At 44.4% G+C, this 12520-nt stretch overlaps 1 protein-coding gene across 3 annotated transcripts in view; it reads left to right on the forward strand.

Moving 5' to 3' along the window:
- Positions 1 to 668: 668 nt before the first annotated feature.
- KIAA0930 overlaps positions 669 to 12520 on the forward strand; it is an 80753-nt gene continuing 68901 nt past the window's right edge. For 2 of the 3 annotated variants that reach the window (XR_014227885.1, XM_082309165.1), the window contains exon 1: positions 669 to 1101. Coding sequence is in view for 2 of the 3 variants with exons in the window: in XM_082309165.1 (XP_082165291.1) it covers positions 957 to 1101 (145 nt within the window). In the remaining variant the exon portion in view is untranslated. The remainder of the gene's footprint in view (positions 1102 to 12520) is intronic. The other variant, XM_082309164.1, reaches the window with a different exon arrangement.

The raw sequence follows: 12520 nt of genomic DNA on the forward strand, positions 1-12520 counted from the left end.
CCCTGGATGATGGTCAAGCGTGTGGCTCTGCTTTCTTCGCAGAGGAAAGCGCCTGCCTGCAGGTGGATTTTCTTATCTTTCTGCTTGGCCTTGTGGGGTTACAGACCACCTGAAATACTGTTTTGCATTTACTGCTTGGACATGCTTGGTTCTTCCTACAGGAGAAGGTATTTTTCACCAACGTAGCCCGTGAAAAGCAATACTTGTGGGTGGGAGCACGGGGGAATGAGCAGGGGGTTTATCCTGGGTGAGAGAGCTGTTGCTGATGTCCTCCGAAGACCAACCCGCCCATGGCACCGCTCTGGTTTTTCTCCCTCAGTTTATAGCTTCCCGAGGAAGTCTTTCCTTCCTAACCCCCACAGCTGAAGGTGTGTTTGTGCAGCAAGGAGTCAGCTCTCCAGCAGGTTTGCGTCGCAATAGGCCCGCGTAAATATTTTAGGTTTGTATTTTGGGTTTATGCCCAGTTACCGCCAGGAAAACCCTTCTAAGGGACAACGGGGCGGCCGCCGCGGGGAGGGGGGCGTGGCCGCCGGGGCGTGGCCACGCCCCCGACACGCCCAAAGGGCGTGTCGGGGGCGTGGCCACGCCCCCGGCGGCACCGCCCCCGGGGCCGCTGTAGCAGGAAGCGGCGGAGCGCGGCCGGGTAACGATCGCGGCGTCGCGGGGGGCTGCCGGCGACGCCCGGGAAACTTTCTGAGGGGGAGCCGGGGAGGGTCGCGCCCCTCGCCGAGCCGGAGGAAGCGAGGCGGGAGAGGGGGGGGGGGGTTTCTCGTCGTTGCCACCGGGCGGCTTCCACCCCCCCTCCACACCCCCCCCCCCCCCCGCCCCGTCTCCGCCCGCCGCTGCCGGGAGAGAGCCGTGCGGGCGGCGGGGGCGGCAGCGCCGGGTGCCGCGGCCGCCTCCGCGGGGCGGCCTGACATGAGATCATCGCCGGCGGCAGCGGCGGCAGCGGCAGCATGGCCTCTGCCAGGAGCGGCGGCCGCGCCGGGCCGAGGGACGAGGAGGCCAACGGCGACCTGGACCGCTCCCTGCAGCAGATGCTGCGGGCGATAGCGGAGGAGCGGAGCCGCGCCGGCCTCCGCCAGGAGATCAGCGGCCTCGGTGAGTCGGCGGCCGGGGCCTCCCCGCCGGGCCGGGCGGGAGGGGGAGCGGCGGGGCGGGCGCGGCGCCCCGGGGCCGGGCGGCCCTCGGCGGGAGCGGGAGCGGGAGCCCTCCGCGGCTGCGGGCTGGGTCGGGCTCCCGGTTCGCCGTGTGCAGCCGGTGGCGGTGGCCTGGAAACCTGTTGTGCGCTGCCGGGCTGTGCCGCTGCCACGGGGGTGGGCCCTTCTTCCTCCCGAGGTCCCCGAGAACCGGAGAGAGCGGCTTCTGCTCCATTGTCTGAAATGCCCTTGGAGAGAAATGGTCAGAAGGCACCGCGCACGTAAGCCGGTATTTTTTTAAAGTATAAGCTACGTATCATGTGTTTTGGAATACAAACGGAACACATTTTTTGTAACTCTCGCCAATGTATGCGGTCGTATGGCTCTCAAATGATCTCTGTAGATTTTTTTTTTCCTCTTCTGAGTCAGACACCTCCCTTCCCTGAGTAAATGACTTCACGCTGCTCGCCATGGTCTAGTAAGCACATAAGGTTGTGGCTCTTGGCGGTCAGTTAGTTTTTTAAATCATGGAGGTTTTCTTCAGCTTTCTGGCTATCGTGTTTATTTACATCTCGATCGATGCAAATTTTACATGACACATCTTTATTTAGCTTTTGGCAAAGCCTATGCATTGCAAAATAAGTTTGAAGTTGAAATTCAGTTGACTTTAGGCGACAGAGCGGTACGGCAGCTCCCTTAACCAAAATCCTTCCCATCAGGAAACTCTTCTGGCTAGGCTTATGAATAGAAATCATTAATTTTTCTGTGCAACAATAAAGGTCATAGACAGAAGTTTTTGATGTGAGGAATGGTTTCTACCTAATTCAGAACTTTTGTGTATCCTGGACTGGAACTGTGCTCTAAGGGGATGAATGCCCAGAAGTCTTTGGAGAGTCAGGGCTTTAAATTATGAGCACTGGTGTGCAATACTTCTCTTGTTGCTTCCATGTGGCCTTTATTAATGGCTTATCCTTCCTCAGCTTATCTATAAGGTCCTAAAAGTCTCCATTTCTGAGTCTTCCTTATGAACTCAGAATGAGTTTTTGTTTGAGTTTTACTGGCTTTGTGATATGAATTGGCAGGGGAAGCTTCTCCAGTTCTCCGTCTGACCTTTGTGCCTCACTTTGTCTGCCAGTGCTTACTGTGGTCTCCACAGGGAGGAATGGGCTCTCTCTTCTTTATTTTTGCCTAGTATGTTATGAAAGCTTGTGCAAACAAAGAGAAATGATGAGTTTTTCTTTATGCTTTTTTGTAATGGAATTGGATCTCTGGGCTTTACTGTAGTGTAAAAATGTTACAGGGCCAAATAAAGTGTTGTGGCAAAGAAACTGTAAACAAACCAGAAAAAAACACAAAATCTAAATGCCTGTGAGATTGCATTCATTGAAAAGCTGTTGTCAGCTCATGTTTGGCCATATCATGTTTGAATGAAAATAAGGACTCACAGGAAGAGAAATATCACCATCGCATTCTTTTACTGAAATTGGAAAAGGGAAAAACTGTGTTGACTGGTAAGAGCATAGAAATGCTTCCTCTCCACTTGTGTTTGGACGCATATCCACAGTAGCTCATCACGAGAAGTCCTGCTGTGTAACTTTGGGATGATCACACAAGTAATAGGATAATATTGCACCCCTCTTCTACCAGATGAAGGCTCGAAAGGAAAACCTCAGGAGAATGCTTAGCTTGTTGCACTGAGGGGCTGATCCTGCCCGTGGAGATTTGCCTGTATACGTCTGTACCTGTGTGGAAATAGGTTATATGTCACCACAGGAGAGCCTCGGATGTTCAGTTTTTATATCCAAGGAACGGAGCTGAACTTTTAGCTGACAACACTGCAGTTTGCCAAGCTGTTATGCCTTCCCCATGAGTGCAGTGTCCTGCAGGTGGAGAAGTGCCATAGATCTCTCTGCTCAGGGCAGCTGTGGGTGTAATGGACCTTCAGCTGTGGTGGTTGTGGGACAGCATGGCAGTTCTAATGCAAGGAGGATCTGTTTTACGGTGGCTATTTCTGAGCACAGTTGCTGAATATCAGTTCCTGCTGGCACTCCCCTTGCTAATCCCCAAGCACTGCAGAGTCACACAGTGGGACCCCTCTCAGGATTAGAGGTTGCAAACTCAGGTTGCCATAGGGACATTTCAATTGTCACAGCATCTCACCAGTTTTTTGAAATCTATACATATTATTACTTAAAGTTTGGGAGGAACATATTGGGAAGCTTCCTTAAGGCCTAGGAGACAGAAAATCTCTCTGTGCTATAAATCTCCACTTTTATATATTGAAGGATTTTCCAAGATCTTCATTTTGTTGTGTGCTGCACGTTACCTGATATATAACATTGTCACTCCCAGTGAATGAGTGCTCTTTTTCCCTATTCTGTGATTTATTACTGAGTAAATAGTTTAAATACTTCTCTTAGGAAAAACACTGAGCTTTTGGAGTGGTGCTCGGTCGAAGTTGTAGATGAACAGAAGGTTATCAGATGTAATCCTATACCTTAAATTTATGCACATCTGGACTACACTAGCAAATGTTGTTTCAGGACGTGCAATGTAGTCGGAACAGCCGTAATCCAGCTGTGCTGGGCGCTAGCAGCACAGCAGATGTAAAGGCTTTTCCCGGAGTTCAGTACTCATGAAAGTAGTCAGGGTCCCGTATGGGTTCAGGTGGCTGACACAGAGGTTTTGTCTGCTCTTTGTGCCTAGGTGCTGTTATTCAGAACAGTCCCATCGATCCAACCTGTGGCACATCACCTGCTGGGCTGCAGGAGGAGCACACCCGCTGCTCGTTTTGTATCAGTGGTGTTTCTTTTTGTAATGGCCAGATCCTTTTCAGCTGTGTCAGTAGGTTAAACCTGTTGTGAGTTTTTCTGAGTTCTCTTGAAATCGGCTGGCAAAGACTCTGACCATGTTAAATTCTGGGTTTTCCCAGAGTGCTGTTAACCCCTCAACAATAAAATGGGACTCCCTGGGTCATAATTTGGGTGACCTCTCTCCTTTTGTGTATTTCCATTAAGTGAGCCCCTACTCCCCAGCCTAAGGAGGAAACTGCTATTTTTGCTGACGCAGGATTTTGGTGAGACGAATTGCTTTATTTCAGGAATATCACATGAGCATTTGGACAAGTATTGTCCAAAAATGTAAATCCCCTTGCATGGGATTTTCTGTTTTGTCCTGTTTGTGCAATGTAGAAAATATAGCAAATCTGACATCGTGCTTCAAAATAATGACTCATGCATGACTCCTCACCAAGCTGCTTAGGGGGAAGGATGATGCCTCTCCGAGAAGTCTTGGTTGGATGTTAGTGTCATCCAGTTGTGCAGAGTATTACACTAGTGTTGCGTGCAATGCTTGCTCTGAAATGCCGTTTGGTAGAACGTTTCTCTGGCAAAATAATTCCCCTTCTAGAGGAATGACAGACTTGCTGTATGTCTCCTTAGCCAGGCTGAATGTAAGGCTGTGAAATTACCTTTTTGGCCAAAGCCCTGAACTGGGAGGGTTTTATTTTTTGGTTGTGCCTGAAATTACGGTGTAACGTTGTCAGATGCTTAATTTCTCTGTGTCCTTCTGTCCTCCAGTGACAAATGGCCCTGCCTTTAGTGTAGCACCGTCTGCTTGTGTGGAGGTGTGACTTGGTGCATACTGGAACTTGTAATGAGTAGGAAAAAATAAATAGGTAGATCTGAATAATGTCTTGAACCGTGACTGATCGGTAGTGGAGATGTGTAGCCAGGCGAAAGGTGGAGAAGTCGTAAGGATCCTGAGAAGCAGGTGGCTGCCCCGTGGGCTGGAGGAAATCTGGAGTAAACAAGCAGCTTAGGTTCTTTAGGCACTAAAGGTCTGTAATGGTGGTGGTTGCAGGTGCCAGCGGAGAGGCCGGACCCTGCAGAGGGCCCGATAGTCTTATCAGTAATGAAGTGTTTCTTCTGTTTGGCTTCCTGGTGGTAGAGGAGGTGCTCTCGTATTTGACGGACTGTTGATGAGAGGCGGGCAGAGGAGGGTGTACTTGGCATAGGAACAGCAGAAGGAGGAACGTTCATCCTCAAAGTCGGAGGATTTCTTGGACTTGTTTGCACAGCAGTGCACGTCAGGGCTTGTCATGTGAGTAAAGGCAGTGGGATGATTCATATGCCCAATTATCTTGATGAATAAATCCTGGAAATAAATAGGTCTCTAGCCTTCCTGAGAGAAGGAAAGGTGAGGTGGCATACAGTAAGTGCTCATGCACGTGAGTGTTGTGAAAATGTGATGGAAACATAAAGACCCAACTGGGAAAACGTGGGTAGAAGTATGAAGAACAGTGGAAGAAGTTTTTGGAAAGCAAAAGAGGTTAAAATAAAGAATTAAAAAGAATGAATAATTTGGATTTGAAAGTACTAGATTCAGACCTTAACTCTATCATAATGTAATAACTTAATTAAATTGTAATACTCAAGAAGGATATATTTGCTTCTGAAACTGAAGAAAGTGTAGCCACTGAGTAGGTGGAAGTGTCTGCTGAGAATTTGTTGCAGCACAGAACTGGTTTGACAGGAGTAGCTTTCGTGCAGAAACAAAACATATTCTTCATTCATGGTTCTTCCTGGAGTTAGTGCAGTGAGTTGTCCAGCCAAAGGTGAGAAACTACAAAAGCTGGGAAGCTTTGTTTTCTTTTGATCTATGAATAACAAGAAGGTGTGAAAATCCCATCTGTTCTAACAAAAACTTGAGGGACATATACAACCAAATTCACTAACTATGGGTAATGTCCCCTGTAATGAGTTAGTTTTACTATACAAATATGTTGATAAATTTACTTTCTTTTCATTCAACACAATTAGAAGGATTTAATTTGAGTTTAAAATACAATAGTTTTTATTACTTGTACCTTAATATTTGTACAAGTTCTTTTGTCCTATTTATAAAACGTGTTGCAGCTAATGAATATGAAATGTTCCATAAAAAAATGAACAGTCAAATACTGAAGAGAAAAAAAAAGTTACTAATGTAAGTAACTTAAAATAAAAAAAAATGTTTATAGAGTAGCTTCCTAATCAGTAAAAAAAAAAAAAAAAAAAATCAAATCGCAGTGTTCCAGCCAGGAAGATTCTGTATTTCTTTCCAGGAAAAGTTCTAGAAGGTACAAATGCAAAGCAAGATCAGAACAGATTGTTTAAATCAGAGTTAAAGTAGGTACTTTCAAGTCAAAATGATTTAACCAGCTCATCCTGGGTATCAAACCTCAGATTTGTGTTGGAGAAAGATGAGCAAATAGCAAAGAAATTCCAGTGTGAAAATGGGTATAATGTGATTTATTTATTTTTTTTTTAGAGGTAGAAGGGGAAGATGATGTTAAAGCTTTTTTTTTTTTTTTTTTCTTCTTCTCTCTCTCCTGGCATAGAAAACTGTCTGGGAGAAATTTCTGAAGCCAAGCGTGCATGTAGACATTTGATGTGTAGTTGAGTGCTTGGATAGGGTGGTGTAGGAGAAACCACAGGTGTAGGAGGAACCACAGCTGGAGCCAATTCTGAGACCAGTGGGTTTGGTCATGGGCTGGGAATGTGTTTCTGCTTGTCCAGCAGCCCTGTGTGCAGGACCGACAGGGTGAGGGTTGTGCTTGCTAGGTCCTGCGAGGGATCTGTCTTGCTTTCTATCCCAGCAAGGCCCAGGGGCAAGGAGTGGGGCTGGCCGTGCTACAGAACAGAGGGTGGGAGAGAGGAGCTTGTGGTGCTGGTCTGGGATGGGCCTCAGCAAATTGTACTCATGCGAGGAGTGCTGTTTGTACTACAAGGGCATTAGACTCGGGCAGGTCCGATGGAGGGTAATTTTGGATGCTTGTGTCAGGGCTGGAGCGGGTAATTTTAAAACCAGGGTGCAGCACCAATTTTTAAGGTAATGTCTCTTGCTGTAATGCATCAGTGAGAACAAAGTAGTTGAAGGCGACTGCTAGGAAATTTCCTTTTTGGCAGGGCTGTGCTAGGTGGCATGCTTTTTGTTGATGAGATTTCTTTCTGTTGGTATCACAGAGCAGAAGAGAGGGTGTGATTTTGCTGTGGGGACTGAGAGGGGGACAAATGAGAATCTTGCACTGGGACTGGGGGACCTTGTGATGTTGGGATAGGATTGTGTAGGATTACAGATGGAGGCAAATAATGATCTTTAATATTAAGGCTGAAGAGAAAATAACGGGTGTCAGAAGGGGTATTGAGATCTAATGCCCTAGGATCCCATCCTGCCACTTCTGCAGTCAAGCATAGGATATTTGGGAATATCCCTACAGGATGAAGTCACGGAGCATGGCAGTCTGGGGTAAACTCCAGGGCTGCAGCCCTCCAGGGTTAATACCTTTTGTTTTTTTTTTTTTTTATGGTGGTTCATTTAAAATTCCATTTTCGCTGTTTATTAGAACCTTGTTCGTGCTGTTGTCACTAATGGCCTGTCAGGCTTTCCATTACACACCAGTGTTTTCAGGGGATTTGTAGTTCGGCTATAAAGGTTAGCTTCTGTCAGGAGCTTGACAGACATCATCCCAGATCAATAATGTAATGTGGTCTTTCTTTTATTAGAGCTTTTACATATTTTCTGAGCAGTTGGGTTATTAGTTTATTCTTTCTTTTTAATGGGGATGAAGCTTTATGGAATTTTCATGTGCTGCTCAAGAGTACACATTCAAATTATAAAAGTCAGACTGGAGATGCTGAAGTAAGGAGGCAAGACTTTTTAAAAAACAACAAAAAAACCCCCCCAAAACCCCACCCCAACAAAAAAAACCCAAAATACCCTTCAGAACATTGTTACCCCAACTAAATAAGCAGTTTAGTTCTTAAAATGAGGCATGCTGCTGTCATTTTTGGATGCTAGCAGAAGTTGCTGGATACCCCATGTTTTGAAATGAGAGGCCCTCAGGGCTGAATTATCAATCTATAAGCCTGACAACGGGAATAGTCAGGGTATTTTAAAACACCCATCTCTTATGTATGTAATACTGTAGTTCTAGTTGATACCTGTTTGGTTTTGTTGTTCTAGCAGTATACTCTCTAAATCTTGAATAGGGTACTAGTCGCAAATCCATTTTGAAGTTTGGGTTCTGTTTTGAACTTTTAAGATGGAGGGGAAGTCTGTCTTAGGGATTAAAATACAGCTTACCTTTACAGTTCAGGATGGATGTTCTAAGGATTTAACAGCATACCTGGTTGGATTCTTTCCAAAGAAATGAAAAATTGAATTTCCTGATGGATGAAGCATGTTAGTCTCCCCTCTCATCATCTGTGTTCAGGATGCCGATCAATAGAAAAAGCTCAGAGGATGCAAACTTTTCAACAGTTGAAATACACTGTGTCTTCTGCTCCAGCTACATTTTGGGAAAAACAAAACCCTGCAATTAGTTAGCAATGATTGTTGCATCTACTTATCCTTGTAAATGGGCTAAGTGGGATCAGGGTAGCAGCTCACTGACATTGAAAGTATTACCATGAAGTGAATGATAGGGTGTAAGGAGAAAGTCTGTACAAAATCAATTCATGGTCTCAGGAGCCCACTGAATAGAGAAGCTACTTTCTTCCAGTTGGTATTCAAAAGAATGTGAAACAAGCTGCTTTTGGTCTGTTTGCAGCCTCTTGGGCTAAACGGAGTGAATGTCAGAGAATCAAGGTTGCTCTTTGTTTGTGTGTGTGATCCCAAAGAATGTATTGATTACTTTTCTCAATGCAGGAGATAAAATACAGTCAGGATACAGAAACACCAGATACAGCATCATACTGTTCCTGTAGCGGAGTTGTGGTAACCTGGCCACACTTCAACAGCAGTTCTGTTAGCTGAAGTTAATCAGATGCAGCAAGAGCCCTGAGTAATGTTTTTCCCTGAGTTCTTACTGTTTAAGGCATGAATACTACATGTAAGGATTTATTGGGTTTTCTGCAATCCCATTTTAGAAACAAGGCTTTAACTGAAGTTCTTGTTGTTTTGGTTTGCCTGCTCTCTAGTACCAACTGTGTGCTAGTACTACGCAGAAGCTGAACCCTGAAAACAATAATATTCTTGATCTTCCTTCTCTGGGGGTTCCTTAAACATATTTCATTAGGGGTCTCGAAGTTAAATCCCTTTGAGGTGGATGTATTGTTTTGCAGGCAAATAAGGTGTTGTGGCATGACGAGCGATTCCTTTTGGGGCCGTGTCCTTCCTGCCACTGTGGAATGAGGAAACGGCTACTGGCGCTCGTACGTAGGCTGTATCTGGTGTTTCAAAATATTCTTTGCATAATTTTCTTTCTTACAACTGGATCTGTCAGAAAGCATAGCAAATCGCAGGCAATCAGTAGTCCTTCACGTTAGGACCAATTTTGAAGCATTCCAGGGTGTTTCCAGGTACAATGATGTGCTGGATGTTCAGAAGTGCATTTGAGGCCACCCAATCTGTTGTACTGTATCTGGTTTCCCTTGTGGGAAATTGCATCGTTGGACTTTATCTCTCCTCTTTAACCAGGATGTGCTCAGTGAGTTGGGCTGAGGCTGCCCTTGGTATTGATGTTAGTGTTGGGGTGATGAAAATCTTTATGGCTCAGTAGCAACCTAGCTTTTTGTAAGCTATCACGCAGAGGAGAGAGGCCCCATATTTAGAAATTGCCAGAGGCTGCCTCCATGTCTGGATTCTCAGCTTCAGGAAATTTGCATTAGGTGTTGCTACCACTTTATCAATCCATTGGGGCTGCAGCATGTAGGGTCTTCTGTAGGAAGATTGGCAGCACTTAGCCTTTGAACACTTGGGTGGTGTTTTCCTTCATCAAATGGATGTGGAGATGTATTACTTCTGATTATCTATATGTGGAAGTAATATAGATAGTCTTAGCTCCAATCTCTGTTTGCATGTCTAACTATGAAGCTTGGATAAAAAGAAGTGAGTTGGGAGTTCTTGGTCCTGTCTCACAGGGCTCTATGTGGTCAGCAGGAACTTGAGAGATGGATTAAAATGCCAGTGAAGCTTGAGCTGATTTTCCACTCTGAAGAGTTTGATTTAATTGCCTTGAGATGCTGAAACATCATCAAGGTGAGCGAAATGTTTTGAAATGGATTTATATTATTCTGCTAAGAGCCGTGAAAGATTTCACCAGAAATTTATTCCTCTGCTTTTTCAGAGAATAAATACAGGAGTTCGTGAATGTCTAGCCATGTTATATTTTCAATAAGGAGTACATTTACTTACCTGCCTTAAAGGACCTTGAGAGCTGGATTTTAAATTTCCATAAAACTCAGTGCTCCATAATAATACACAGGATGTTTAGTGTGATTTACGTAATCAGTCCTGAGGAGACGAGTTTATTGCCTCGTAAGGGTCACTTCTACTTGGTTATTGCCTGAGCTTATCTTTTCGGAAAGAAAGCAGCAAGCTCATCATTTGGAGATAAAGTTCTGTGTAAGCCTAGTGGCTTCCTAAATAGTCATGATCTAGCTTTTTCTATACTTCATAGGAATGCTTAAATACTTTTTTTTTTCTTGGTGTTAATAAGAAGTTTAATGCTGCCTAAATAATGAAGATCTGAATGGATGACCCATGTTTTTCATAACAAGGGTGACTAAACTCTAGTCAAAGCATCATGTGAGTTGTTAGTAGGCCATGTTTTATGTGAATAAAGGGGAACTAATTTCATCCTCTCTGATCTTTGATATTACAAGCATGGATTACATTATGCTGTGTTCTTTAGTTGACTCATCAGATTCATATTGGATTGTGTTTCATAAGCAACACTTTTTCCTTTCAGTTAAAAAAGAAACAAAGATGTAAAGGTGTACATGAGGTGCTTCGGGGATGCAGGTGCTTTAGAAATGTTCCAGGATCAGATAATTATCATGAAATTTTTCACTTTCTTCTGTTCAACGATGTCAGGCTAACTCATTTGTTTATATACACACACACATATACGCACGTGTGTATATATATTTAATTCAGTGCATTGATCCTATGATAAGAGAAAACTATTTTTTTTATGGAAGAATGATGCCTTCAGTACTTGGTCCATGTTTGAGTGTGCCTAGTTGCTCCTAGAAGCCAATGGGGAAAAAGCGATGGTAAGCCTAACATGAAAAAGTAAAAAAACAGGCAAAATGTAAGATCCAAAGTATGCTGTTTGCTACTCTTAAAATTTTGCTGGTTTGCATTTATTTCTAAAATAACATTTCTAGGTATCTCCAATATAAAGAGATTAAAAAGTTTGGACTTGCTTGGAATCCTACGGTTTTGCTCTAAGGCTTGATGATTTGGCTTTTGTAGATGGTACTAAGAATGCAGGTGTTGCCCTCTGAGAAGGCTGGTGTCCCGCTCCTGGAAGCTGTGCAATCCTCTGCACGAGAGGCAGTCTGCCTTACATCCTTACTGTGGCACGGCTGGGAGTACCATCTTCAGCTGGTGATATTTGACTGTCATGAAAATTTTCAGGTGTTGCCAGGGTATAGAAGACTGTCATCCATCTGATGCTTGCTTGAGACTTTGAGTCCTTCGTCAGCCTGAGGTTTTGTCGTTCATAGCTCTTTTTACTGGATGTTTCTGGCACTACAGAAGGAGGGGGAGGAATGAGTCACTCTCTAAACTGGAACACAGTTGAAGTCTATAACTCCGTATTAATGCACTGAGGAGGGATATACCAACCATCAATGCTGCACTTCAGAGATCTGGATTTAGTGTCTGCTCTCCTGTGGATTTTTTTTTTTGTGATTTTGGGCAAGTTGCTGGCACTCTTTGCACCTGTGTTCCCCATCTGGTCTTGGAAAATAATAAGCCGTTACCTTGGAGGGAAAACTCCTGTGGCTGACAACTCTACTAATATCTTAGGGACCATGGGTGAGTGGGCGCTGAGAGCTCCCTCCATAAGCAACATCCCAGAGGAGTGGAATAGTATAGTCACAGTGGAACGTACCACGGAAAGCGTGGGTCTGTCCAGCGTGGAGTGTCCTCTGCAGTCCTGAGCTCGTTGGTTTGGCAGGAAGATTGAGCAAATGAGAACAGCAAGGAAAACAGAAGACTGACAGTTCATATATTGCAGTGTTAAGTGATTTAATGGCTTTGTTCCCTGTCTGAACAAAAACAATGCCTGTAAATAACATAAATTTTGCTTTATTAACAAAAAACATAGGCACAGAGTTGTCTGTGGTTTTTTTGGGTCAAAATTTGAATTCTGAGGTCCTTTCCAACCTGAATTATTCTATGTACCTATGTACCTGCCAGAGATGAAGAAAACTCCAGGTTCAAATTTTTCATCCTGCATCGTTCTGAATGAGGGAAAAGGGGGAAATGAAGCATAGGCATGTCCTTCCTCTTTCTGCTTTCCTGGCAAGAAACTTTAAAAGGAATCACAAATGTTTCTTCTTCAGCAAAATGCTGTGAAAAATGCGGCAATTAAAAATGTAATGCTT

The sequence above is a fragment of the Platalea leucorodia genome (assembly GCF_965183815.1).
Source record: "Platalea leucorodia genome assembly, chromosome: 4".
NCBI classification, from domain to species: domain Eukaryota; kingdom Metazoa; phylum Chordata; class Aves; order Pelecaniformes; family Threskiornithidae; genus Platalea; species Platalea leucorodia.